The sequence below is a fragment of the Mauremys mutica genome, chromosome 18 (genome assembly GCF_020497125.1).
Source record: "Mauremys mutica isolate MM-2020 ecotype Southern chromosome 18, ASM2049712v1, whole genome shotgun sequence".
Lineage (NCBI taxonomy): Eukaryota > Metazoa > Chordata > Testudines > Geoemydidae > Mauremys > Mauremys mutica.
The window spans coordinates 26246508-26274292 of record NC_059089.1 but is presented as its reverse complement, the minus strand read 5'-3'; the positions used below and the strand labels follow the sequence as shown (position 1 = coordinate 26274292).

Sequence of the window (27785 nt, the reverse complement as noted above, 5' to 3'; positions counted from 1 at the left end):
CCATAAGGCTTAGAGACAGCTGTTTCTCTGTTCATCAACCATAGGCAGGCTTATATAGAGTTTCTATTAAAAATTATGTATAAAGAAAGAGAAAGATGTTGAAGGCAAAAACATTGTTCTTGGCCAAATCAGCACAGACCTAATCTTGCAGAAAAGAAGGTAAGTTTACAGACATGCCTGGCAATAATACAGGCAATGTTTGGAATTTAATACTACTGGAACATGTCCATGTATGTCTATGAGTCCATGTGTCTTCAGTACGAAAGATAGACGAAATCTGATGTTGCATGTTAGCTCAGTAGTATTAGTGAATGACTCTGAGTTCAATAAATGACACAGACTGGATATCAAACTTTTCAATGTAAAAGTATTAATGAACAGCACTGTGCCAGGAGCCAACAAGCATGACGAGACTTCCCCAGCAAGGAGCCACCTTGCAATTATTGTAAGTGAACTTTCAAGTTTGAAAATCATCTCCATGGCCACAGAAATCTAGCTTGCTTCCTCTCACTGGTCAGTTAAAGTGCAAATTGGCCACAGAGACTCTAAAACCCTGATCTATGCAAGCCAAAAAGAAAGTGTTTTCACAGCCAACATTAATTTCCAACATATAGCTTGGAAGGGTGGATTAGGGCAATTCCACCACAGGCAGAAGAGGCCATACACATGGCTGTAGTAGGCAAAGTGTCACTCTGAATCACTTTCTGGAAACTACTCCATTATTTCCCGTGGTCCTACAGGTCCAATCCTCTCCTCCTTATTGTCCACCTCCCACAGTGCTGCAGGCAAAGCAAAGCAGATATACCACTGTGGGAGCAAGATGACTGATTCTCCAATAACATTAGCAAGCTCATAAAGAAGCTGAATGGAACTGCAGGGGGCTGGACAGGATGAAAAGAAAGGAAAACATTCAGCACCCAGAAATTTCAGTGTTTAAGTGTGTAAGACGGGGATAGAAGGAATAGAGCAAGAGCAAAGAAGCAATGACAGTGGGATGTTGAAGTTGGGGGAGTCACAGAGTAAGAGGGCTGGAGAGGGAGAACTAGGGGTAAGAAAGGAAGAAAGGAATGGGAAGAATAAAGTGGGGGAAAATTGAAGGGCAGAGCATGAGTAGAGAAAAGAAAGAAGAGGGATGAATGCTAAGACTGATGCAGCTGGGATGGGATGAGAGAACAGAAAGATGGTGAGAGAGAGAGACAGTAATGGCATATGTGATTCATGTTGCTTGATGCACTATAGGAAGGCACTCAGAGAGCTCTGTGATAGGTGAAGTACAAGGAATAGAGAGGAGATGATTAAAGTGAATCAAAGTGTGGGGGAAAAGAAGAAGAGAGAAAAGGAAAAGAGAAGCCAGAGAAACAGGAAGAAAACGGAAGAGATGAAGTGGCAGAAGGAACATGGAAACATGCAGAAAATCCTTTCTTGCACAAGCAATAGCTCTTGTCCGGCACATATGGGAGCAGCTGCTGCAACAGGCACTGATTCAGGCATTAATAAGTGCAGGGACTAGTAGGGTAGGTATCTGTCCCACTGCCCTGAGGTAGGGCCATAAAAACAAACAATATCAAACAGCAGGAAAGATGTGCAAGAGAAGGAGTCACAGTAATTTTGTTATTACAGTTTTTTCCAGAGGAACCCCAACCTCCGCTCCTTTTTCTCTCTATCCATCCATCACCACAAGATCTAGGTTTACTCCAGCGAACTTATCTTTTCTCTTAGCATTGCTTTCTCCACCCATCCCCCATTTCACTGTGAACTTGCCCAGGTGCTAGTGTTTCCCCATAGTTCCCTGCCAGGTTTTGTCACTGTACCCCATTTGGTTCCTAGAAAGTCTCCAACCCATTTCCCCACAAACCTCGCTCAGGCTCTTGTTTACACTATTTCAATAGGAGGGTCTAGAGCTCCTGAATTCCCAAATTTACCTCTGGCTAAAAAGTCATTTTGGATAAGAGCCCACCAAATCCAATTTGGTGTAGCACAGAGTATAGATTTAGATGGAGCTAAAGGATCCAACATTCCCACCTTTTGCTTCCCATAAAAATTTAGAGGGAACAAGTGCATTTGGGCCAAGAAAAATCCAGCATGCGACGGAAAAATGTCTTTAAAAATGCCTTCACCCCTCAGTTCTAAATTACAAAACTATGAATGAGAAATTAACGTGTTTTAATCTTTGAAAAATCTATTATTCACTTCAGCTACAAAGCCAAGATGTCCAATCTGTCCTGACTGACAAAATAGATCAATATTTCGGTTTAATTTCTTATGCAATTATTCATTCAGGATGACTTCTAAACTTCTATACTGTTATTTACCTAGAAAAGGAATATGACAGCTAAAATCATTCACCTCTCCTTAAAAGAGTACTGCAGGAAAAATGCCTGGCAGATGTAACTAACTGTTTGATAAAAATAAGCAAGACACCTAATTTACACAACTGTGCTCTAAAAATTAGAACCCAAGATATATTCCTCTGCTAGGCTGCAAAGAAATGGCTTTTCTCGTACTCTCAGGGATTACTTTACGCGTCACAGAGGGTACCAACAAATAAGAAAAATGTGGACATTAGCAATATGTGGAGGTATAATTCACAGTGTTTCAACTGAGGCTTGTCAAACCTGAGATTGATATTTTATTTACTGCTAGAGACAGAAGTCTTTGCTCTTCTTACCTGAAGAACTCTTTTGGTTAGGCCAGTTTTCTGAGCTAGCTGTTTCAAGTCCTTAGCATCAGGATTATGATTAATAGCAAAGTAAGACTTCATTGTCCGCAACTGGTGGTGTTTGAATGATGTCCTCATGCGCTTTGTTTTTTGATTACTGGGGTATTGCTGGTCTCTATCCAGGTGGTCACCATCGTTTTCATTGCAACTTAAAGCTAAAGACAAAAAGAAGGAAACGGTTGTGTAAATCCATCATTCTGTGACCAACATTGTTTGCAAATCATCTGAGTGCAGCAATTAAAAGAACATACTATGGCATGTATTGTAATGATAGAAACCCTACTTGCCTTCCCCTCCATTCCTGCATCCTTCTATTCTTCCCTTACAATAACTAGTCTGCAAGAATCCTCACCTGCATCTTTACTGCTTTTAAAATGTCAGGTCTCTTTCCTTTTTTCTTTTCTCCATCTCCACACATCCATTCCATGACTTTCTGTCTGTAGGACAGTAGCTGTCCTCAACTCTGTAAAGTGTTTTAATGCACTTTGTATCACCATAAATTGCATTGTACTGTACACAGAAAGCTGCTAAATAGAGTACACTTAAATCTTGATGGAACAGACTAGTTAAAATTATAATTATTTCCTCCATCAAACTAAACCCTGTAGAATACAAGAGAGACCCATTAAATAAAACACTATTAAAGGAGTAAAGTTTGTGTACCAGACAGAAAATTACAACTATAATTTGACTAGTTAAAGAAATAAGCCTGTTAAAAGATGACAGTAGTGTGCCAAATCAAAAATATACATTTTAAAAACTATTCTCTGCATATTTATATTTCATTAAAAACAAAATCTCTTTAAAAATAGCGGTTCAAAGAATCAATTTTCCATGTATCCATTTGAGATAATTTAACAAGACTGCCCGATAGATCTGAAAAAATCAGTAACAAGTCTTGCAAAGAATGTTTAGAAGCAAAGGAACATTACAATAATTACCAAATAGTACTAAAAGTTGCACGCCAAGCAAAATATTCTCATAAGCCAAAGGTATTATTTTGATTTTATACATGCATACAGTAAACCACAAAAAATACCCTTAAAATAACATTAAGGATCAAGACTAAACCCATGAGAAAATTCAGTGATATGTCTAAAAATCTGTTCTGACATTTTGTCATTAATTTACCCCTCTGTGCTCAGGTATCTGCAAACCCCCTTTTCAGTTTTTTTAAAAAGTTTTGTGTTAAAAAGGGGAAAAATCCCTGTAATCTTCATTTTACACTCTCCCTTGATAATTATTCATCCACTTTACCAAAATGGCTGAAAAAAACAGATAAATATGTATCTTGGGAGCTATAAAATGTGAATTATTGATCCAGCTGTCCAAACATCTACACACAGGTTTTTAGAATAGTTCATCATTACTGATCCAATACAATGTAATGTAGCAGATAGGTACGGCCTTATTTCAAATACAGATTGTTTATCAAATTGGAGCTGTTCAGCTCCATAGAACAAATATGAACTTTAAAAATCAGGTGTGGAAACAAATTTAACAAAATGTTCATAATATGCATGTTTGTCTTTTGTACCAATAATAATAAATATATTCAAACATTATAGAAAGCAATTAGTCAGCATATAAAGTGATTGCTTTGCAAACTTCAGCATTTCAGACACTTTTTAAAGGCCAGGACACATTATGGAGTAAGGCCTGAAAAATTTCAGTTTGAAAAACAAAGGCATGTTTGTCTCACAGACATGTAAAAAGCATCCGAAACCTCAAAACTTCTCTCAATGTTTTTTAGACTCCTATAATTTAAATAACTAGCCATATATATATATAAATCCTTTCCAGGCTAACCTCATGCCAAGTTTCAGCAATGAGGGGCATTTTTTCTGCTGAGTTTTAAACTTGGTTTTCTCATGGAAAAACTGACAGCACCTGAATTTGAGGGGGAAAAGGAGACACACAAGGGGACAGCAGAAGGCTGCATTTATTAAGCTGAATGGAAAACTTCAGAATCTTCTTCTGGCTTGGTTGGTTACCGAAGTCTGGTTGCCAAACATGTAGTCACCCTATGTACTTCAGTCTCCCTCGTAGTTACATTCTCCTCCTCAAATAATGCTGGGAAGAAGATTATCTAAAACTATATTGCTCAGGGAAATTGGTGCTATGAAAGAGAGGTAAGATAACACATTATTTATTATTGTTGTTTAAAGATATTCATTCAGAATTGTAGAAATTCACTCATAGACATTAGAGATGGAAAAGACGCATGAGCATCATCCTAAATCTTTTCTAATTCTCCCAGAGGTGACAAGTCAGTGATTATGAAAAAATCAAATTATTTTCTGAAGAACCAAAACCTGTTTTCCTTTCATTGCAACTATATATAACTTATTTCTTATAATTTAGTTCCCTACCTCTTCTCCCTACTCATCCATTCCCCAAATAAAATAAAAACAAAAATGTCCCATTTGGGGCCTGCAGATCTATTGTCTCCTCTTAAAAAAGGATATGGCACAACAGAATTTAAAAGTGCATGGGGGTGGCTGCTGCTCACTCGTGTTATGCCAGCTGGATGGATACCCCTCTGAAGCTTAGCCTGAGATAAAGATTTCTGATTAGTGCCAGTAGCCATTCATATTGGGGTGTGGTTAAAGATTTCATCTTTACATCAGTCTATTGTATTATGCATCCGAAGAAGTGAGCTGTAGCTCACGAAAGCTCATGCTGAAATAAATTTGTTAGTCTCTAAGGTGCCACAAGTACTCCTGTTCTTTTTGCAGATACAGACTAACACGGCTGCTACTCTGAAACCTATATTATTATACGTGACTCTCCCAGAATCTGGATTCCCTCCCAGGGTCAAAAGATACTCAGTGGGCAGAGGGGAATTTTCATGGAGATGGGGAGAGCAGGAGGTCTCCTATAGAATACCTCAGTGCAAAGAAATAATCCTGTAGATGCTCCCTATGCACCCTCTCTCCTTTTCAGACACTTTTGCTCCTGTTTTTTGTGTGCCATCCCTGTGTATCTCACAGAGGATCTGTTAGACAATCCAAATTCCAGGTTTCCTCTCAACTGCAGGCTGAGGGCTTCCTGCCATGAGACAAGTTCAGAAATGGAATTCAGTGAAATGCCAGTCAAATGGGAAAGCTTAAATTAATGAGATTAGTGCTTGGTTCCCACTTTGGGGATCAAAGAAACCCAGATGGGCACTGAGTCCCTTTCTAGCTCCCAGAATGCACACTGAGCCCAAGCTATCCACTGTGCCCTCCCTCCCGGAGCCTTCACCAGCCACCGAACCACATTCATGCTGGCCATCATATCCCCCTCCCTATGAATCTCTGGCTGGCCACTCTGAGTAATGACTAGTTCTACACTCCCCCATTAAAAACACTGTACAAAAATCAGCTCAAGCAGTATCGCCAGCAATTTGAGCCTGACAATCTACGCCAAAAACATTGCAATTTGGTGCTAAGGAACAAAATGTACTCCACATATTAATGCAGTAAACTGCCTGGTAAAAGGATGACAGGGAACAAAGAAATAAGGTATTGTTATTATAAACTATATTTGAAAAGAAAACACAGAAAGATCTTTCTTATGCCACCCTGGTCCTTGGATCCCACCAGCTGGGGTTCAAACCAACCTTGCACTAATGCTGAATGTGCTGCTGGATGCAAGGGGCAGAAGCACTTCCTTTGGGGAAATTTTATCTTTATGTTTGACATGTTAAATCACCAAAAGGAAAAAGCAAACCAAATCTTGGTGTCAAGAGAATGATGAGATAAGAGACATATGGTGGAGACATCGGCTCTCCACTCCCAGTGGCTCAGTGACCTGCACCTTTTCCCACCTGGAAGAACAGGAAGGGAGAGCAGCACTGTTTGTTGTTTGAGGTAAGTCTATGGAAGGGTTTTGTATTCTTGTGGGGGGTAAAAAGATGAGAATCCTTCACTGACTCATATCACCTGGGATATAGAGTAGGTTGGATCTCTCTCTGAACAAGGGGGGGGGGATGACTCTTGGGTCCTTAATAGCAAGTGGAACAAAATGGGGGATTTTGGAACAAAAGAGGGTATTCTGCGCTCAGGAGGAGGAATCTGGGGCACCTGGAACAGGGAGTGTGTCCCCCTCCCCAGGTCTGTGTGCATGGGGTAGGGGGAGACCACACCTGTGAGGTTTCAGAGTAGGGGACCCAGGAGCTTCTTCCTCAGCCTTGAAATCTCAAGCAGAGCTTTTGGGAATACAGGAGATAGAGGATGTCCTGGGGGTAGGGGAGATTACATAGAGTGGAGCTCCCTTTTTATCCCTACTGCAACCTTCCAGCTAGAAAGAAAGCTCAGGGCTCTGTCTGGGTCACATTCCCTCACAGTTTTTCTTAGCAAAACAATCCCAGGATCCCTCCCTAGACCTCAGAAGCAGAGCTGTGAACAAGACTGCGGCAGATGCAAGGGCAGGGAAAGGAGCTTATCCCTCCTCCTACCAGAACCAAAGGGCACCTCGTGCGGTCTCGGTGCAAACCCCAGTGAATTGCAACCTGTGTGACTCCTCTAGGGGGAGAAAGAGGCTCAAGATCCGAGTAGCTGCCGGACTGGCTGTATGTCGGGGAAAAGAGAGGGAGGAGCGGAGGGGACAGGCCTACAATGGGGGGAGAGGAGAGAACAAAGGGGTCCTGAGGAGGGCCCAAAAGGGACAGGACTATGGGGGGAGGTTTCTATGGGCAGGGCCGCCCGGAGGGGGGGGCAGGGCAAGTGGGGCAATTTGCCCTGGGCCCCACAGAGGCCCCCACCAGATATAATATTCTATAGTATTGTAACTTTTTTTTATGGAAGGGGCCCCCGAAATTGCCCCAGGCCCCCCGAATCCTCTGGAGGGCCCTGTCTATGGGGAGTAGAGAGCGGCCAGGTCTGCAAGAGGAGGGAGTGAGGGGTAGATCAGGGCCCCCGGTTTAGGTGTGAGCAAGGGGTGCCCCAGCGGGAGGAAGGGGGGCTCTGAGCCTCCTGTGGGGGGCTGCGGCTGGGGGGGCGGTGTCCGGGCCCATCTCCTGGAGGGGCTGGCTCGGAAGGTTTTTTCCTCTCAATTAAGCCAATTGAATGAAGCTAAATTGCTGGTGCGAGCGCTCAGTAATTCCCTGCGCTGGTGATTAACCCCGCCAGCCTCCCCCCAAGTCCAGCGCCAGGGTCACGGGCTGGAGGCAAAGCAGAGTCCCTGCAGCGTCTCCCCTCCCCGCGCTGACCTCCCTCTGTCCCCTCACACCCGGCCCGGCCCCGCTGTGCGCACATGCAGCCCCCGGGCCGCCCAGCCTGCCCCAGGTAGCAGCGCAGGGGGGACACGCCCATTAGTAGGGGCTGGTTCGCTCCTCGCTGGGGCCACATTTGGCTTGGTCCCGTTCCGCTCCCAAGAGGCCTCCTTGGGAAACAGGCGCAGTTCAGCGGGAGCCGGGCGCGCGAGCCGCGCCCTTGCCCTCCAGGAGGCGCGCAGCAGGTCCCCAGCCCCCTAGGCTCCCAGTCCCTTTGGGGTCCCTGGGGGAGATTCCTCGCCCGTAGCTGTAATCTCCCGTTGGAGGGGCCCGCTTCGGGGATCGTGTCCCAGGTGCTAGCCCCAGCAAAGCAGGCTCCCCAAAGTTGTACCGGCACTCCGGCAGTTACGTATTTGACAGACTTTTTTCGGACTAAATACTTTAAAAAAACAAAAAACCAAGCCCCGCCTGAGTGTACGAAGCCCAGCGGCCGGGGAGGAGAGTGTGATTTTTCTCACTAACCTCCTGGAAAACATTCGCGCTTGAGAATCTCGATTTTGTCTGGCTTTGTAATTTCAGAGGCAGGGAGAAATCTTTCTTTAATTTGTCATTTGTTGTTTGATTTTTGTGCAGAGGGACGAAAAGCGATGGGAGAAATTAGAATAAAAGAGATCGAACAAATTATTCAAAAACTTTACCTGCTTTTTATTGTATTTGTTTGGTGGTTTATTTGTCTTTCCAGTGAAACTTTTGGCTGATAGCTGAGAGAGCCTGCGCCAGAGACACTCCTAACTCCCCCGAACCTTGCTGGGGAGTGGGGTGGGGGTGGGGCAGGGAGATAGGAGCAAAAGACTCTTTCCTTGCTGCCTGGATTCATCAGAACCCCTCGCAATCTCTACATTTATTCTGTCAATGCTTGTTCGATAGTGAAAGGAAACAAACGACCTCGAGCGCTGCGGAAGTCCAGCCAAGGCGAATCTAGGGAGACCAGCTCCCGCTTTAACCTAGCTCAAAAGCCTTTTCCGTTCTACATTCCTAACAAAACAAACAGAAACGAAAACCACTTTTTTTCACAAGTGCGCACCGTTCTCGGGAATAGCTGTCCTCTCCCATCGCTTCCCAACCCGAGATTTATGGCTGCGCTGTATCTTTAACCACCCTCCTATTGATAGACTTTATATCCTCCAGAGTCCAGCTAGTAAAGGAAGAAAATAGTTCTTAATGTGGGTCTTTGCTCTTCGCAAAGATTGTGCATTTTATCAGGCTGTGGGGCCCTCGGTATGCACGGTACATCTATCATTTCTAGGGGTACTTGAGTGTCTTCACGATAAAGGGAGGCTAGATATGAATGAAGAAAATATTCCAGGCTGTGGGGGGTTCGGGGTCCAATTCACAAAGGGAGTATTTTATTCAGAATTCTTTACAGGTGCTCCTGCGTTCAGCAAGCTTCCAGCCATTGATTTACTGACCTAAAAACCCTCTCAAACTCTATTCCAACAAGTGAAAGAAAAAATTATGATCATAGGAGCAACTCTTACAAAGAAGAAGAAGAAGAAAGGAAAAAAATCTTTTTGAAGTTCCGGATTCCTTCTAAGTTATTTTCCACTTGTCAGGCTCTATCCACATCTAAAATCCCCCAACCATTCCACCCCACTGCAAACTGGGTCTTGTTTGAGTGGAAAAAAGAATCAATCCAAGTTATGCTACAGATGAAATAACTGCCGTTTAGTAAATAATTTATTTCTAAACTGCGGTCAGGTTTTAGGTGTCTCGCCCCGCTCCTCCCCCAATTCATGGGTGTGGTTTTATTTGTAGAAGAATGCGATGTATTTATACGCAAACCCCAATTGGCAACAAAAAGAAAGAGGGGATGGCAAATATTGTTCATTTCGAGTGCATCTCTCAAAGTGGAAAGCAGTCACGCACACACGCTAAAACATGTTTTCTTTTAAAACTTACGAAGTCCTACACTTTGCAATCCGTTACTGTTTTATTTTAAATCAAAGGACAAAATGGGTAGATTTCCAGAACTTCCTTTATAATCACTTCAGTTAAGAGATTTTGTTTTAATCATAAAAAGGTTTAGCAAAAGAAGATAAAACCTTCCCAAGGAAGGTTGTTTAATCTGCAGTTTCACAGTCAAAGCAGAAATAGAGAGTAATTATTTTGAAAAGTAATAAAAAATAATTGCAAATAAACGTGGTGAGTTTAAGAAGCCAAGGAGCTATAGTGTTTTTTTCAGGCTGCGCACCTATCCAGGACAGATGCTGATAGTTCGGTTTACTGGTCCTTTGAATCTGAACATCTGCCCTGCATAGGGAGACAGCGGAAGGACAATTTAGGCTAATGCCTCCTAAAAGGATACAATTTTAAACGTGAAACTCGTGTTTTCCATATATTTTAAAGCTCAGAGTGACTCTGAGGAAAACGCCATATACACCTTTCAAAGCATAGAAGAACTTTTCCTTCCCAGATCTCTCCAATGGCACTCCCACTGACTTGTGTACATTTTCCAAATTATATAGCAATCGGTTAAACGAATTCCAGGTGGCAAACGCTTGCTGAAACCTGTTTTCCAGTTAGTTAAAGTTGCGCCTTTCCTCCTCGTTATTTTTAGGCCAAACAAGTAATTTTTGCGTATCCATCCCCATTGTTCCCATCCAAGTTGCGCGCAAAATAGGCGCAGCCTTAGCGCATCCTCCGCTCCCCTTGCCTCCGACTTTCAAAGCGCGCACAGTCTACAGGGCTGGGAGATCACGAGCAGATGAGATTTTTCACAAAGCCACACACTGCACTGCAGTTTTTCTTGATTATTTTTTTCTATTTTTCTTATATTGAGTAGTAGAAAGTAAAGCGCTGCCCAGAGCAGCATATTCCAGAGATTTACGAGAAAGGGAGTTTGCACCAAACAGCAGCAAACTGTACGTTTGCCTGAGGGCCCCATCCCCCAAAAAAGTTCAAGGCAAAACTGCACCCCACCCCCACCCCCAGGTCATGTACGAACATCACACCAGACAGAATTCCACTCTGCCAAGCAGGGCTGAAGGACTCAAGGAGCTGTGAAAAGGGGGCAGCACTACTCAAAAAACAGGCAAATGCTGACTCTTCTTCAGGGTCTTCCCCTGTTTTACAAACATTCGCTGGACACTTGATCTAAGAGTTTACAGAGATTTGTGTCCAGAGAAAAACCTTGTTCCCAACACAGCTGCTGGAAACCCTTCTAATAGAACTGAGATCTAAATCTTTTCCTCTACACAAACCCTTTTCTATCTCAGGATCCACAAAAACAGAAAGATAAAAATAATTCTAACATTTCTGTTATATACAGGCTACAAATGATACACTATAAGAAGAGCAAAGGAAAGAAATAATTGTATTTGATTAGGATGGCAACCAATTGGAATTCCTGTGCCTGCAAAATTACAACACTGAGGTGAAGGGAAACCATCTAGGATATTAGCTATTGAAATTTAAAGAACTGGAGAGCCCTGGGTTTTTGCAAAGACACAAGCTTGTCCCGGGACCCAGGTCTGCTCCTGCGACCCTTGTCCATGCTGCTGATCTCACATTTGGAGTAGGGGGGTTGTAACTTGAGGCTAGTGCATGGTTAGAATAGTGATTTTTTTTTAGTTTTTTGAGACTTCTATAATTCACAGTTGATGAACAAAACTCCAGTCAAACTGGTCACCGGGCAAGCAGTCCAGGGCTTGCCTGCAAACACCTGCTTTCTAAAGACAATTGCTCAAACCACCAGACTGCGCTCTGCATGTGCCTAAACATAAAAACGCTGTACCCCCACACCAGAGTTCCAGCACAGCCCCATCTTCCTTCCAGTTCAGTTCCCAGTGAAATCACCACGTTGTTGGGGTTGGTTTTGTTTTTTACTCTCCTCTTTACCAAAGTCTTTGGTGCAAGAGCTCAGGAGTGGCAGAATAATTCACCCAACAGCAGCCTTTAAGAACTAACTACTAAAGGAAATTCACAGCTCTCTGAAGTGCTAATTTACAATCTCTGGTTTCCAGATTTTATTTCAAGCTACACTCGCCCCCTTTCTCCTCCTCCCCCCACCAGATGACCTTGCTTCAAAACATTTTATTTCCAACTGAAGTGAAAAATGCTAACATATCAGCTTCTGTAATTGCAGTTTGACAGCACTTGATCTCAATAATTATGCTGCAGCTAAACTATTATTAACAGTTTAAGCTAAAATAAAGAGAAACCGCAGCCCACCCTTGAAGGGGAACAGAAACAAACCATCAGCATTATTCTGGGCGGGGAGGGGTCTCTTACCTGCATTGTAAGCTGCCAAATCTGCCCCAGGCCCTGGGCTCTTCCTTTTCCTGGGTCTCCCCTTCTGGACAGTCCCCACGCCGTTGTAATAAGGCAGTCCCAGAGTATTGGCAGAGCCGGCTCCTAGAGCTGGGCCCTTCCCAGCGGCTACATCCGAGTGATTGAAATGCACCTGGTACTCCCCCTGGATGAGAGTCTCGAAGTGGAGGCGGCAGTACACCAGATTGTCCTTCATGCCAAAGTGGTCGCCGGTGGTCAGCATCTTGTTGCAAGTGGTGCAAGTAAAGCAGTTTAAGTGATATACCAAATCCCTGGCCCTCATGACCATTTCGGAAGCGGAGATCCCCAAGTGACACCTCGCACATCTCTGCACCGAAAACCTCCTGCGAAACAGAACCGCGACAGGAAACAAATGAGAACCGCATTTCCCCTTTTTAGCGCGGATCTCCTCCCCACCCCCCTTCCGCAATTCGCCGGTAAAAGCTTAAAGATGTTTCTCTTCTCCCGCCAGAAGGCTTTATTCAGAGAGGCTGGGCTCCAGACCGCGATCCCTGGATGAAGGGCCGCTGAACAACCCAGTAAAGTTTGCAAAGTGGCCTTTGTCTTCCAGTACCCTAAACTCTTCAGCGATTCAAGCCGGGGAAAGCCGTAAAACCAGCTCTGGCCCCGCCAGACCGATGCGAGGGGAGATCCCTCTGCCTGGGTCCCTGGCTCAGGGCATCCATTTCTGCTTCCCATCTAGCAACACAATTATTTTACACGCAACCTGCCACCCCGCCTCACTTCTGCAAATCAGGTGCAGCGAAATCCCCCCTCAGGGCCATGGGACAGCAGGGAAACTTGTCCGGAGACCCGGGCTGGGTCTGACCCTCAGCTTGGGTGCCAGGGGAGAAATTCGGCATTTTCCAGCTCAAATCGCCCGGCACCATCACTGCCTTTTCCTGGAAAGCCAGCGTACTGAATGGAGAACTATCCTAACAAATAACATTTCCCGCCCTTCTCCCCAGAGCCTGCCACTCCATCCATCCTGGCTGGCGACGGCTCCTTACACCCTTTCTCCAGGCTGGGTCCCTGCATCTGCGGCTCCAAGCCACGCACCGTTTACCGGGGGGAGGGTGCCTGTGTGTATTTAAAGTAATAGTGGAGGCGCGTTAATTATCATTATTACTATTATTTTAATACTATTTGCCCAGGGCTGAGAAGAAAGCGACGTTGTATTTCTCCTTAGTTGGTTCGTTTTACTCCAAAGAGTGCAGGAAACCCAGGGAAGGGGCACGTGTTCCAAGCCTGAGTGGGGTTCGTGGCCCGATATTGGCCCATTCCCCCCACAGACTGCAGCCTGTCCTGCCTACCTCATTACCCCCCCTCTGGATGGAGACGCTTAGGGAGCCCATATCCTCCCCCGCAGGGAGAGTCTGCCCAGTACCCCCCTTATGCAGTGTGCAGTGGGGTTGGGTTTGTTCTGTGGGGGGCTGGGTATCAGAGCCCTCCCCCGCTCCCTGCACTGGGGGAGGGGCAGTCCGTACCTGTAATAATCCTCTTTGCAGTAGATGCTCCCGTCCTTGCTGAAGCAGGTGAGCTCGGACTCCAGGTTGAGTTTACATTCACAGCACTTCAGGCAGCGCATGTGCCACTGTTTATCCACTGCCAGGAGGTAATAACGGTCGGAGATCTTTCCCCCGCAGCCGGCGCACAGGGCAGCCCGGTCACTGCTGATGGAAGGCATGGTCTGCTGGGGGAAAACAATTACAGACAGTTAGTGACAGAGGGAGAAACCCTCCTGCACCACTAACCACCCCCTCCCCCTTCCCCTTCCTCCCCCAAACCCAGTTACCATCAGGGCTGGGCTTCTCCTCTTCCACTCCAGGGGGCTTAATAGAGAGACCAGAGAAAAGGGAGCTCCGAGGAGTCCAGCCCCTGCCATCCTGACCTGCTTCTCCTGCCCTGGGAAAGTGAAGTTTCCTTAAGATTTCCAAGGCTTAAAATATCTGCCCCTATCCCAAGCGAAGGGACGAGGTTTTTGGCAAAGGGGATAGGATACGAGAAGGACATATTACAGGGTGAGGGGGAAGGCCATCCGGGTTAAATCTAATAAATGGTATATATGAACTGGATCGGCCAGTCCCAGAGCAAACAAAAAGATGCTGCTCTGCAAACAAACAGTCACAATAATCATACAGCAGGGCAAATCGCAGACAGTTAATTTGAGATATCTATATCTGAATATCTATATAGTGGAGACGCGGAGAGTAACTATAGGAAAGGTTGTGTGTGTGTGTGTGTGTGTGTATATATATATATAAATCCGAGTGAACTACAGATCCTGGCAGTTATAGAAAAAGCTCTCTTCAAATTGAGTCCAAACAAAATGTATTCCAGCCCAAAGCACTAAACAGATGAGTCAATAAAACTGCGGAGGAGATGAACATTACTAAATTCAAAGCGTAGAATCCTTTGTCAAGAATACTACACAGTCTGAAATGTGCAATCAAGAAAACTGGGGGGGAGGGAACCCGCAGCAGAGCATTTTAGGTTATGCCGGGAAAAGTTGGAAGCAGTAAACTAAATGTAACCCCTATATAATTTAATAGTTTAGTGTCAGATCAGAACCCAATAGAAACTTCCTAAAAAAAAATCTAATCAACTTCAACTAACTAGTGAGAAAATAATGGTGGAAACCATTTAAACCAAAAGGAAAACATCCTTATTTGTGTTATCCTGCATCTTAAAATAATATTCACGTGGAAAGATAAAACGCGAAGCACTATTTATGGCAGACCTTGCAACTGGCTTTTGTACATTTCCCTCTTCGTTTGCTTTTAACATGGCACCTAAAACTCCCTATATATTTACTTATTGTGGGGGAAAAAAAAGATCTGACGGATACAATTTTTTTTACCTATCCAGCACCTTAAACTGATGCGCAATGCAAAAATAAAGAAGACAGCTAAAAGAGGAACAAGAGAAGAGGGATAATGAAGGGAATGTCTTAAAATATACCAGAACTATCCAGTAGCCCAACTACACTTGTACAAGCCACATAAATCCTTTGCGAATAGCCCAAATGCCTATATTTCAATGAATCCACTCTCAGAATTTAGATTTAAATGAAAGTCTAGCAATGTATGGTATGCTGTCCACACAGCTCCACTGTTTATGTCGTTAAAGAGTTAACCGAACCCTGATTAGTGATCGTTTTATAAGCAAAAGCAGCTTCCTGTAAAGACAGTTTAAATAAAACACTATTTTTCTGCTTTGTCCTTCCAGTGACATGAATATTTGGGGACCCAAGAATGGTGCTTAAGAAGTTAATAGTCTAAGCCCCTGTTTATAATATTTTACTCACACACACACACACACACAAACGGTGGCTTACATATATAAATGTCATAACAATTATGCCAAGAGAGATCAGTTGTCTAATTCAAACACTGTTTACCTGCAAGGAAAAAAGAAATCAATTTTTTCAAAATAAAACTAAAAATATTTAGAGCACAAACCAGGTACGAAGGCTCTTGTATAGCCGTCATTTCGGCCTTAAACATACTAATGAGGAGTTATTTTCTACACAATGCTGACAAAAATAATACAACATGGAAAAAAACTTAAAAACAAATTCGTAAGGTTTTTTTCGTGCACATGGCCATATCAGCTCTATAGGAAAAGGCATATTTGACCTGAATACGGATCTTTTTGCCTAGCAAGAGTTATTTTTCCTATTTAATAAAAAAAGTAGAAGATATACAAATGTTGAAGGAATTGAAAATCTCTTCGCTCGATTTTAAGTTAGCTTAAGACATTTAGAAGGAATACATTATTTTATTTAGAAGTATCTATTCTACTCCATAAACGTAAGAATACATAAATATTATAAATCACCAAATACAAAATGAGCCCTAGCAAAATATTTTAGAAGGAAAAATTTGTGTCTTCGTTCGTAACCATTGAAATTCGTCTTCTCTTCTTTTCGCACTGTAGCGAGAACAGATTATATTTGTTATTATTATTAGTGGTGGTCGTAGTAATAATAATAATGGATTATAACATTGCAACTAGACGTGCAGTAGTGACTGCGTCAGTGTATTCATCCCATCTGGAAAACACAGAGAGACAGAGATCCTTTGGTGTTCGTGTTTCTCATTTTGCAGACAGGATGCTTTCCCTTCTCCCTAAACCTGGCTACACCAGAACGTTAACTACATAAAAGAGCATGTCGCCCTCTTCCCAAAAACTTTAGGAGAAGGCCAAACAGGCTGTGGGCAGGGAAGGAGGAGGAATTCCTGGGCTCTTCCAAAAGGCTGCTGCTGCTTTATTCCTGTTCTCGCAAGGCAGTGCCTTTCCGTTCATCCGTCCGTTACTATTATTGTTATTGTTACTCATTATCAGATAACGGTACATGCATAGCCCCTAGAGTTTATGTCATAGCTTTTAGGTGCATTTATGCTTCTTTTTTTGTCCCTATTAAGGCGTCTTAGTTATTATTTTTGCCTACGTTTCCCCCTGGTTATTCTTGTTAAGGGAAAGCGTTGTTACCGTTATGGGGTTAGTTATTTTTAGGGGTCGAGGGGGTATGTCGCCCGCTCTCTCGCCTCCTACCGTTTCGGTCTCTCCCCTGTCTATAGCCGAGCTGATGGCTGGCGCTTCGCTCTTGGCTCTCCGGTCCATCTCATCGATGACCCCGTGCATCTCGGAGCCGGACAGGCTGTGGAAAAGCATCGCTGAGGAAGCGGCGGCGGAGGAGGAGGCCCCGAGTTGCGGCTGCAGCTGACAGTTGTCGGGGTCCCTGCAGGAGCCCAGCACTTGCATTAACCGGAGCCCTCCCCCATGCATCTAGCACGGCCGCCCCGTCTCTCGTCGGGCTCCGGACTTGCCACCCAGCGAAGCTCTCCGGAGCTCAGCGCAGGCTCCGATCCGCGGGTTTCTGGGGGGTGAGGGGGCAGGGGAGGTTGGGGGAGGGGGCAGGAGGGCTGTTGGTGTTGCAGGCTTCAGGGCTTGGATCTGGTCAGTTGCGTGGCCCCGTCACGTCCCTTTAGGAGGCTTCTTCAGAGCAGGGCTCATCGCCCTCGGAGCAGTCCCAGGCACTCAGCTAGGGCCCAGCTGGCAGGAGGCTGGGCAGGTTGGGGGTTGGGGGGTTGATATACAAAAATTAAGCCATCTTCTGTGCAGAATAAATTGGAGAATAACGACAACCGCCTACATTGCACCGTGCGAAGCCGATGAGGAGAAGCCGGGAGCGGGGCAGGGGGAGCAGCGGCAGGAGCGGAGCAGGCTGCTGCTGCTGCCGGGAGCTGGGGCAGATGCCAACGCTGGGCACTCACAGTCCAGAGGGCTAGCAGCAGGAGCAGCTCGGGGGCAAAGTTTGCTCCTTTCCCCGCTCCTCCCCCAACCTCCCGGTTCTCATTGGGAAAGGGGAAACCCGGGGAGGGGTGTGAAGAGTGGGACGGCCACCGGTGGGGATGGGCACTCTGCAGCGCCCTTCTCCCCAAAGCCCCCTGGACCATGCACCCCAGGAGCTGCTGTGGAGCCCTGCTGTTCCCAGGAACATAGATTTGTGGCGGCGCCGCGTGAGTAATGCGGGGGGGGGGGGAAGCTGCTGCCGCTCGGCGCAATCCCTTAAAGTGCGAGAGAAGCTTCTGCAGTCCCAGCCCAGCGCAAGCCTCCGCGCCTTTTCTACAGCCTCTCTGACATCACGTCCTGGCCAGCCCCCATTGGCTGCAGCAGCTCCTGGCCCAGGCAGCATGTGCTTGGGATGGAGGCACTGAGTGGAGACGGGAGAGGCATGACTAGGGGTAGGGCGGGGGGGAGCAAGAGTTCTCATTGCTATTGAGGCTTTGCTGCTATTTTCCCACTTTTCCAAAAAAAGAAAAATAATGCTTCCCATCCTCTTCAGACCATCACTCTAGGTAACTAACATCTGAGCACGTGGACCCTATTCTCTGCTGCAGATCCAGTGCCGCCTTGTGCAGCCAGAAGAGAGAGTGCTTGGAGCAGAGGAACAGCAGCCACTCAAACTCAGATCAGCATCGGTAAGAAGAGTCACATTCACTAACTGTTAACACTAAATGATTTATATGTTACAGTGGCCGCTGCAAGCAGGATATATCAGAATGAACTGACTCCCAGGCAGGAGACTCAGGAGGCCAAGGAAAGGTATACACTCAGAGATCATCTGATCTGAAACATTTAAAATTCATTGAATCCAACCAACATCATTCACCCTCCTTCTGAAACATAGTCATAGCTAGAATATTGTCATTGGTGCCATTAAACTTTATGGAGTCTCTCACAAACTGATCCTTCTCACTTCTCTTATTTCCAAGTTAACTTTAAGAAAACTAGGCCAGAGAAGCCTCTTCCCAATTTAAGGCAAAGACATCAAGGAATCCCCCTGTAAAAAACTAAAGAAATGCAACAGGAAACCTCTCAAGATTTATAAATATTTTCCAAGAAGATGGATGGCATGGAAGGTTTAGTGCTCTGAGGTCAAATATCAGCGTTTTAATTATGTTAGCAAAGGGATTAGGTTGGAAAGTAAGTCTTCATTTACTATGAGATCCCAGAATTTACGTGGGACCTGTGAGTAAAAAATATTACATGTTTTTATTATGAGCAGTAGTGGTTGGTATCTTACAAATGGAGTAAAATTATTACTATTATTTATTATTTAATTATTATTGTTAGCAGTAGTAGTGGTCTGCCTCTTACAGGTGTAATAAAGTGAAGAAGGATACATTTAGTTACCATTGGAATTATTCCTTTTATTCTTTTCTTGATTTTATGTATTTCTTGATATCTTTATAATAAACTATACTCACTGCTACCTTTCCCTTTGAATAGTTTCAAATGAGTAAATACATTTTCACCTCAGAGTGAGGAACAAGGTGTTGTCAGCATATTATGCCTCAGAGATTTATATAAAAAAACCTCAAGAGCCCTCAAGGAGTCGTGCAGAATGCAGGCTAATCTGGCATCTGTGGGATATATCCAGAGAATGTGCCAAAGTTATCAGTGCTTGGAAACAAAGGAAATTGTATTTTAATTCTGATTAAAAACTAAACAGAATGATCAGATTTGTACGGTATTTCTCTTTACAATCTGTGGTTTATTTTGTGTTTTCATATTCTTGTTTATATATATATTCTTGTTTATATATAAATTATTTTTATTATAATGTACCTGGACAGATGAATCACCATACATGTTGATAGTAACAGGTATGTGGCTTTTGCTCTTTTCCACACTTTATTTACCCCTTACCAACTAATCAATATGCAAGACCTCACTAGTATTCTCTATGATGGGTGGTTTGCCTCCATTTAATAGTGTACAGGGGTAAAACAACTCAGGTAAGAAGTTACACACAGTACTGTTTGCATAATACTATGTCTTGTCACGGAACACAATTGCATTACTTTTACTTAGGTAGCTTGCTGTGTGTGTTCTGTATCTATATACTGTATTTTCCTTAGATCTCTTCATACATGTTTAATTCTATAATACAGAACTTATTGCACATGTTCTAAATATATTTATAGCTGAAACAGGTCATAGCCTCTTCTACTTAATGTCAGGCCTCAGACATTGCTAATTATCTCTAAAAGATTAGATTATATTTTATATAATTATATTGAATTAGTGGCTGGAAACAATAACAGAAATGATATGATTGAAAAGGTATGGCAGTGACATCCAGTTCTTAGGCTACTATCTCTGATTATCTTCTTAAGTGATATACAAACACAAGAAGGCATCCAACCCTTGCTACTAGAATACAACAAGGAAAGTAATAGATTGTAAACACAAAGCTGCTAGTGTACATACTGACACATGAATGACATTTACATTGTTCAGAATAAAAAGCAGGATATTCTCGAATAATGAACAAAGGAAAAACCACTGTAATACAAATCATCTTTTAAAATCAAATAGGGTCTCTTTTGAAATGGGAAATTATTCATTTTAAAAAAGTGAAGCTAATAATAAAGTCCCTTAACCTGTATTTTGTAGTAGGTGACAGGTGAACAAATCACAGGTCTTGAGTTTCTCTACCCTGCCTCTCTCTGGTAACGTCATCTCCAGTACCATCTGCTACCTACCAGCTAAACAGACCAACCACATAATGAGGTACCAGCTTCCACCCAGCTACCGTGACTAAATCAGAACAAAAGAATTCAACGCCTCCTTCAACAAAGGGACACAAGTCTAAGCTGTCTTTGCTAATTGCTGGGTTTCAGGTTGTCTGTTACAGATTTTAAGTGAGCTGCAAACTTGCATCCATACTTTATAGCTGTTGGATAAAGATAATGCGAATAAAAGATAAATGGAAACTGAAGGTAAGAAAAAATAGAAAAACGCTCAGAAAACAAGTAACTAGTTATGGCAAATTAAAGGCTGTGGAATAATATAAACATGAGAGAGCAGGGGGCAGAGTGATTGATATCTCATATGTTTTTGATGCCCCATACGGTTATTAGACTGCAATATACGGGACATACAATAAACTATGAATTAAAACGTAATTGCAGCTTCAGGCATCTTCTTCATTGTCTGCTGTGGTGTTATGTCTTCATGCACCGTGATTGACAAGGTGTAATTAATCATCTTACTCAGTTGTAAATATGGGCACCCTTCACAGTAGGCATCAGGAAGTGTGTACCAGCAAAGAAAGCAATAGTTGACGCTGATATACCATTAAATCAAAATGAAAAGTCTTATATGTTCAGAAATGTGTGTTTGGTGTGATGCTGTTATCGTTTATTTCTAAAATACTGTACCAACAGATTTACTTGATTTGCAAGTTAACTACAACATTAACTGGTTTTATTTATTTTGTCTTCATTTTTATAGGCAATGATGCTGTTCTCCTAAAATGTGAGACAGTTTTCTTCTTGACAGCAAGTGGAGCCCAGCTCTGCATCTCTCTCAGTCACTGGAGAAAGACTAACATGCTTCAGATCCAGTTGCTTTCCAGACAGACTTGAAATGATTCAATGAACTGATTACTCCATTCATCTGTCACATTTTATACTTATTGTGTAACAAGTGAGACACTGTGGGTCATTTTAAAGTAAAAGAGAATAGTGGTATAATCCTATTAAAGACATCAGACTATTTAAAAATAGGACAGATATTAACATCACCCTAAACTGTAAATGAATGTATTTGTAAAGGTGTTTTAACTTTCCAGAGTGAAGCACATTTTATGTTGCTGTTTCTTTGCTACACCATCACTATCCTTATCCAGCTAGTGCAGCCGGGTGTATGAGTCATAGGAAATTATATTTCTTGCTTATTAAAGTGGTTTGTCTCAGGAATATTTCATAGTGTATATTTTTTTCAGTCACATAAAGATGTTGAGAGAATAACTGGCAACCTATTTAAATGTCCTTTGCTTAAGAGATGTCTATTATATTTGCTGGGGATTTTTTCAATTTTTATTGCCTTTCTAAACTGTTAATTATGTATCAAAATGTATTGCTGTCACCAGTCTAACATGAACAAAGCAATAGAGTGAGCTGCCTGAGATATTTCAGCATAGTATTAATTACAAGCATAGTAATAAATGAAAATTCTACAAACCTCTCCAATTGCATTTGTTTGTAACCCCAGTTGATGAATGTTTTATACTAGCACGTGGCAAAAAATACCATTCCAGGGACTCAGCAACTAAATATGATCTAAACCCAGAATCTTTGGGGCAGGGTAGCGTCTCTTGGATCTATAATCTCACCATTTGCTCCAATCTGAATGAGCTCCCTTGCTGTTTCTCAGCAGTGTACCTAGTTTAAGACAATGCAAACAGCCCACTTTCCAGAAGATGATCAGCAAAGAATGTGTTTTATTCTGATTTGAAAAACTGTCAATCATTGGTAAATAAGATCAGATAGTATTACTCTAAAAAATTATCAAATTGTATTTGCCTTATTTGCAAGAAGAATAAAAAATGTTTGTAAGGAAAATATTGAGGATAATTTACCCAGATGTTGTATACAAATTGCTTTGTCATTGATACAGGCAATTGGGTTCAGAAATAAATACAACCCTGTAAGTCTAATAAGATATACAAAGTCTTAGATTTTTTTAGTTTATAGGACCATAGGTATTTGAACAATTCTGAAAACACCTTTATGGGTGTCAGAGAGGGAGGAGAATCTTCAACCACATGATCTTCTCTCCAGAGTCCTGTTAAGTGTACTGAACTTAAAATGGAAACAAGAAGTGTGAAATATAGGTTTGAACATGATATGTCAGAAATGTAAAGGTTGTAAGCCTTTTTAGTAACTCATATTAATATTGTATTAAATGTGATGAAAAGGTAGATGTTGGGGAGAGGGGCTGGGCTCATATGCAGTTTTGTCAAGGTTTTATCTGTGATTATGATTCCAGATGTATCTACTCCCTGAGGAGAGGAATGAAATGAAGTTGGCATGTGACAGGTGTTTTAAGGTGTTTGGCACAGTTTCCCAAAGTGATGACAAAATCTTCATTTTTATTACAGTGAATAAGTAAAGGAAATACAAATGGGTAGGTCAATGGTTATGTATTTTAGATAAATAATGGATTATTATTTTAGGGAATATAGCTTTTTGTTGATGCCTTTAAATCTTCTATCCTGAATCATCATGCATCTGTCATTAAATAATACTTGAAGTAGTATGATTTTAACAAAATACATAGTACTTAGATCATAAAAGTTAAATTTCATGCAGAGAGTATAAGAGTCCATGTATGTTACAAAAGTAAATATTGCAACAAGATGTCTGCTGCAACTGCTCCTTAATGTTAATCTATTTAAAATCTTGTCCAGAATAATTCTGAGTTCTTTAATTGCCATTTTGCTAATCTGGTTACTTTATAAGACTGTACAGTTAAGGCTCAAAAAATGGCAGGAAAATTCTTCATAGGAATACACTTTTTGCTTAGCATAAACAGATTTTGTTTTAACAAAGCGGTGAAGGTATTTTGTCTCACTGAAAACTATTGTGTCTAAATGCACATAAAGAGTTTAGATGGGAAAGCTCCTGTCCTCCCCCACTGCCCTTTTTCACTATGTAATAGTATCAGTAATTCCACTCTGACAGCAGGGCACCAAAAGCTGCATTGCCAGGCAAACACTCACTCATAAACATTTTACAAGTTCCATATCAACCAATCCTAGATGTTTTGAGGGCTGCCCTGATTGGGTATATTGTGGATTTGGTAAACACTGCTACATAACAAAAATAGGGTTTGTAGTGAAAGACTCCACTAGCACTGCCTCTTCTGAATAATCAGAGACTAAGAATATGACTCAGTCCATATTTTACTTAATCGCTCACTAAACCTTGTATCCAGCTACAAATATTTAGAGAGAGATGTGCTAAGTATATGCCTTTCAGTTCTACAACAAAATTTAACCACATCAGAAAGTACTTCAGATTCCTAACACAATATTAGACTCATTTAATGTAAGGAAGTTTCCTTCATTGGTTGTGATTGGGAACATTTTGTATTTTATAAGTATATTGAAGAGGTTAGCAGTAGGGGGGGGGATTGTCTGTGGAAAATCTACAGTTGAAATTTTTAGATGCAGAAGTGTTGCTGAAATGCCTAAAACAGTCACATTCTTTTATTAATCAGTTCATAACAGTATCCTCTTACCTGGCAGACACACACTGGAAATCAAGTTTGTCTGTTTTTAAAAATCAAACATAATTTCTCTTTTCTCTGTCATTTGTCATCTCCAATGACATCTATTTGTTTTTATTTTTTGATGTGCAATATCTGTCCTTACAAGCTTTTCATTTTCAAGGATTCTACCTGTCCAGGTTTTTGTCACTATATTAATTTAAAAAAACACCTAAATTCTGCAACTTTATTTTACTTTATTTTTGCATGTGTGAAAATCATTAGCAAGCCCCTTGCCATTAAATTATGAATAATAGTATGCAAGTTTTCACACACTGATTTTCTGTAGGATAATTTTTCTCATAAATAATTAACCTGACTAAATAAAAACAAAGCTTGGAATGCTTTACAACATAATACAAAAGCTAATTGTTAGAGTATGTTTTGATTTTATACTTGAGATTTTAGAACTTAATTTATATTTCAGTATCAGAAAAAATTCATACAATGTGTTTTAAAATAAGAACTATGGTGCATGTCAGTCAGATATGAAATGTGTGGGCTTCATGCAAGTACACTTGCTCACCAAATTTACTTTAAAGCAGTAAGTTTAAACATTCATAAATTAATATGGCAGTTTGCAATCAGATACTGATTACTATTTCATTTGAAGTTTGCAAGATATCTGGCCATTTAATATTTATTCTCTATTTCTCTGAACTGCTCTAATTGCAACTCTCTATTTTGCATTTATTTCTCTTTGCAAACACTACATTATTCACCCTTTCTTGTGCTTATTAAACAGTGCCACCTGCACCAAATGAAACAAAGCTTCCCATCAATTTATCCCAGCTGAAGAACCCTGACTATATATTATCATTAATTGAAGATCAATTGAACACTTGAGTGTGAACCAGATATAGGAACCAGAAGAAAAATGTAAAAAATGTTCAGATATACTTTAAAGAAATCTTTTAAATGAAAATGTTCTTTAAAACAGAGAACCTAACCTTGTACCAAGCCCTCTTCATCAGCTTTGCACTGTGACTCAAGTAGCAATTAGCAGGTCCTTTAATTAATTAACTATTCCCTGTATATGGCTGAGATGTCTGTGGAAATAATGTCATTCTTCATAAGTGAACACCAAATCCAGTCAATATTTTGTCACTAAAAACCTTTATCTGGACTAACCAAATGCCCACCATATGTCTTGGAAAAACACTTTCAAAATACAGCAAGCAGGTAGGGAAACCAGATGCAAACTTTACAGAACTAACATGGGCGATTAGAGCAGACAAAAGTACAAATGTAAAGGCAGATACAGATATCATATGTAAGTAAATATTTGCAATAGCAATAAATTATAATGGAGAACTAAAGATAAAATTGAAAAGATGAGATCTTATAGACATATTTAAGTAAAAATAAATTATTCATTCAAGTTCTGTCACTAAAAAAAATGAATATAGTGCATCCTTTAAAGTTCTATGTGCTTTCTTCAATATACTGCTTATCTTGAACATTGTCAGCTCTCAAACAAGAACAGATTAATTAAGTGGCAGTTCAGACACAATAAGGTGAAAGGCCATTTCCAACCAATCAGTGACATTTTGCCAAGTTTATGCTATCTGAAGTTTTCACATAAGTACAAGTGGGGCTGGTTATTTTTTGTGTCATTTGAATTTGGAAAAATATTAAGATATGTTTAGAGATACCAAATATGGAAATGATTGAAAATATGCGGGATATATTCAAGGTGTACACTGTTAATATTTCCATAAACTGCAGTTTCTGTATGTATAAATCTGTAGCTATAGATTTGTGTGTTTATGTGTGCATATACATATCATATCTCTATGTATACATAGGTGCATGTTTATATACACACACACACACAAATACTGAGACTTATTCAAAGCTAATATTTCTGAACATTATTTTTAGGTTCATTATTTTTCTTTATATATAATAAGATTATCTTACAAGATTTCTATATGCAGGATAGTTATTGTCAATTTACTTAATTTACAGCATAATAAAACTCAAAGTAGACTTCTTATATGATTTCACAAGAATTACACATTAGGTTCTCTCTTACCATGTGAAATAATTTGGCTTGCAAAACAATTTTTTTAACTACAGTAAATTAAAGAACAAAAACAAAAAAAGATACAAAATTATACATTTTTGAAAACATTTTAGCTATCTATTGGACATAATATAAATATTACAAAACACAAAAGGACAGCTTTAAATATTCTGGTTTACTTGCCAAATATACAGATCTACTAACAAAAACTGTCTAATTAAAACCATTTATAAAAAACCTAAACAGTTTTTTTTTACCAAAACAAATGAAAATAGCTGGATTTGTCTATGGTTTGATATTCTATAAGAGTGATAGAAATAAAGAACTTCCTGTTATCATCTATTCTATTACACCAATATTACTGCAAGTGCAGTTAAAGAAATATATTGTGGCATAATTCAAAATGCAAGGAAAGGTGTGAGGGCCAACAGATAAGCTATGATTCCATCTCTGTTTTTCCTGTGTAAATCTGCTCTTATCAATTATTCAGTATTTATGTTATATAAAAACTATGTCCTAAATTTTGAAATTGCTGTTTATAATTTACCAATGACAGTAGAAAAGATGAAATTGTAACCTCAATATTTGGAGTTCTTGTGTGATAATATATAGCACACATTTTCCAATCGGTTTGGGAATGAATCCACTATTTTGATACATCTGTGTCAAACAAAGGTAGGCTCTAATGCAATTTCTTACTGTTCATTCCCCTGAATCTTTTGGGATATAAAGAATCGTGCACAAATACTTAACAGTCTGATCAATAACCATTGACCGTTTTGAGGTCCTCGTACCCTAACAAGCACAGCTTGATCATGTATATTTGATCATTGGAAAAATTCAAAGCACCTTGTTACAGCAGAGCAAGCCCTTCTCTAGTATCTTTTTCATTTCTTAAAGAATATCTGCACCATAATTTAACTATATCATTGGTGGAAACTTATTACTCATGTATCTGATGATGTACAAGGTAATTCATTACAATACTATATATGCATCCATAACATTTCTTATCAATAGCAAATATATAATACTGTCCTAACATTTTAGGAGAGGAAAGTGTGGATTTGTCTGTGGATTCAATGGACCCTAGAGTGTAAGTCTAAAAAGCCCTATCGTTATAAATCTTGCATTCCTGTTAAGTGTTGGCATGCATGTTACACAGAGGTGTGTTTATTTTAGTGGAAATATTGTTATAAAATCCTTTCCCTTGCTATCTTTTAAAAAATATATGTTCACATATATATAAAATAAATGAATATGCAAGCTCATGACTGTGTTATCCTGGATCCTGTTTAATTGTCATGTAGAGATAAAATTCTATAGAAAAATATTTTCTGTGAAAATTTATCTTTTCTGAGCAATTCTAATATTCACTGTTTGTAATTCAACATCCAGTATTTTTCATACAGAAATTTCAGATTATCATTAAAAAAATAACATTTGTGCTACATAGCTGCCTTTTTTACTTATAATCATAATATTCTAACTTTCTGGGCTTATTATTTTAGACAGATATCAGTTTAATTAGCTTAAGCTGTCATACTCTAATAAATACAGATGGGTTGCCTGGTTCAATAGCATGAAGGTGGTTGCAGATTTCAGAAAGTGGAGATAGTAAATGTTTTACACATGATCATGTAAACAGCAAAAGGACAAAAATAATTACCTGATAAACTTTCCATTTCTGAATTTCCCCTAAATGCTTTCTGACCGATTTTCTAAAGAAATCCATACAAATTAAGCAAGTCCTCTAAATATCTGCAGCATCTGCTGGTTCAGACACCTTCCTTTATGCAGAGTACCATTTTCATATGATAATACATGTAATATGATATAGAATGACAGAATGCATGACAGTTGCCCATAATACATAGAAAGTC

The 27785-nt window shown here is 40.9% G+C and overlaps 1 protein-coding gene and 1 long non-coding RNA gene across 11 annotated transcripts in view; one reads left to right on the top strand and one right to left on the bottom strand.

Moving 5' to 3' along the window:
- LHX2 (LIM homeobox 2) overlaps positions 1-27785 on the bottom strand; it is a 79617-nt gene that overhangs the window by 8096 nt on the left and 43736 nt on the right. For 3 of the 10 annotated variants that reach the window (XM_044992551.1, XM_044992552.1, XM_044992549.1), the window contains 3 exons: positions 13733-13938; positions 12207-12589; positions 2669-2874 (listed from right to left, as the gene is read on the bottom strand). In XM_044992551.1, coding sequence (XP_044848486.1) covers positions 2669-2874; positions 12207-12589; positions 13733-13932 — 789 coding nt within the window. In that variant the 5' untranslated portion in view covers positions 13933-13938. Of the gene's footprint in view, positions 1-2668; positions 2875-12206; positions 12590-13732; positions 13939-14040; positions 14151-15582; positions 15646-16802; positions 17797-27785 lie in introns of those variants that run through there. The other 7 variants (XM_044992542.1, XM_044992544.1, XM_044992547.1 and 4 more) reach the window with 7 other exon arrangements.
- Positions 17857-22005, top strand: LOC123352436. The gene is made up of 4 exons (XR_006574177.1): positions 17857-17995; positions 18097-18232; positions 20214-20539; positions 21054-22005. It is a non-coding gene; the product is annotated as an uncharacterized LOC123352436 (long non-coding RNA).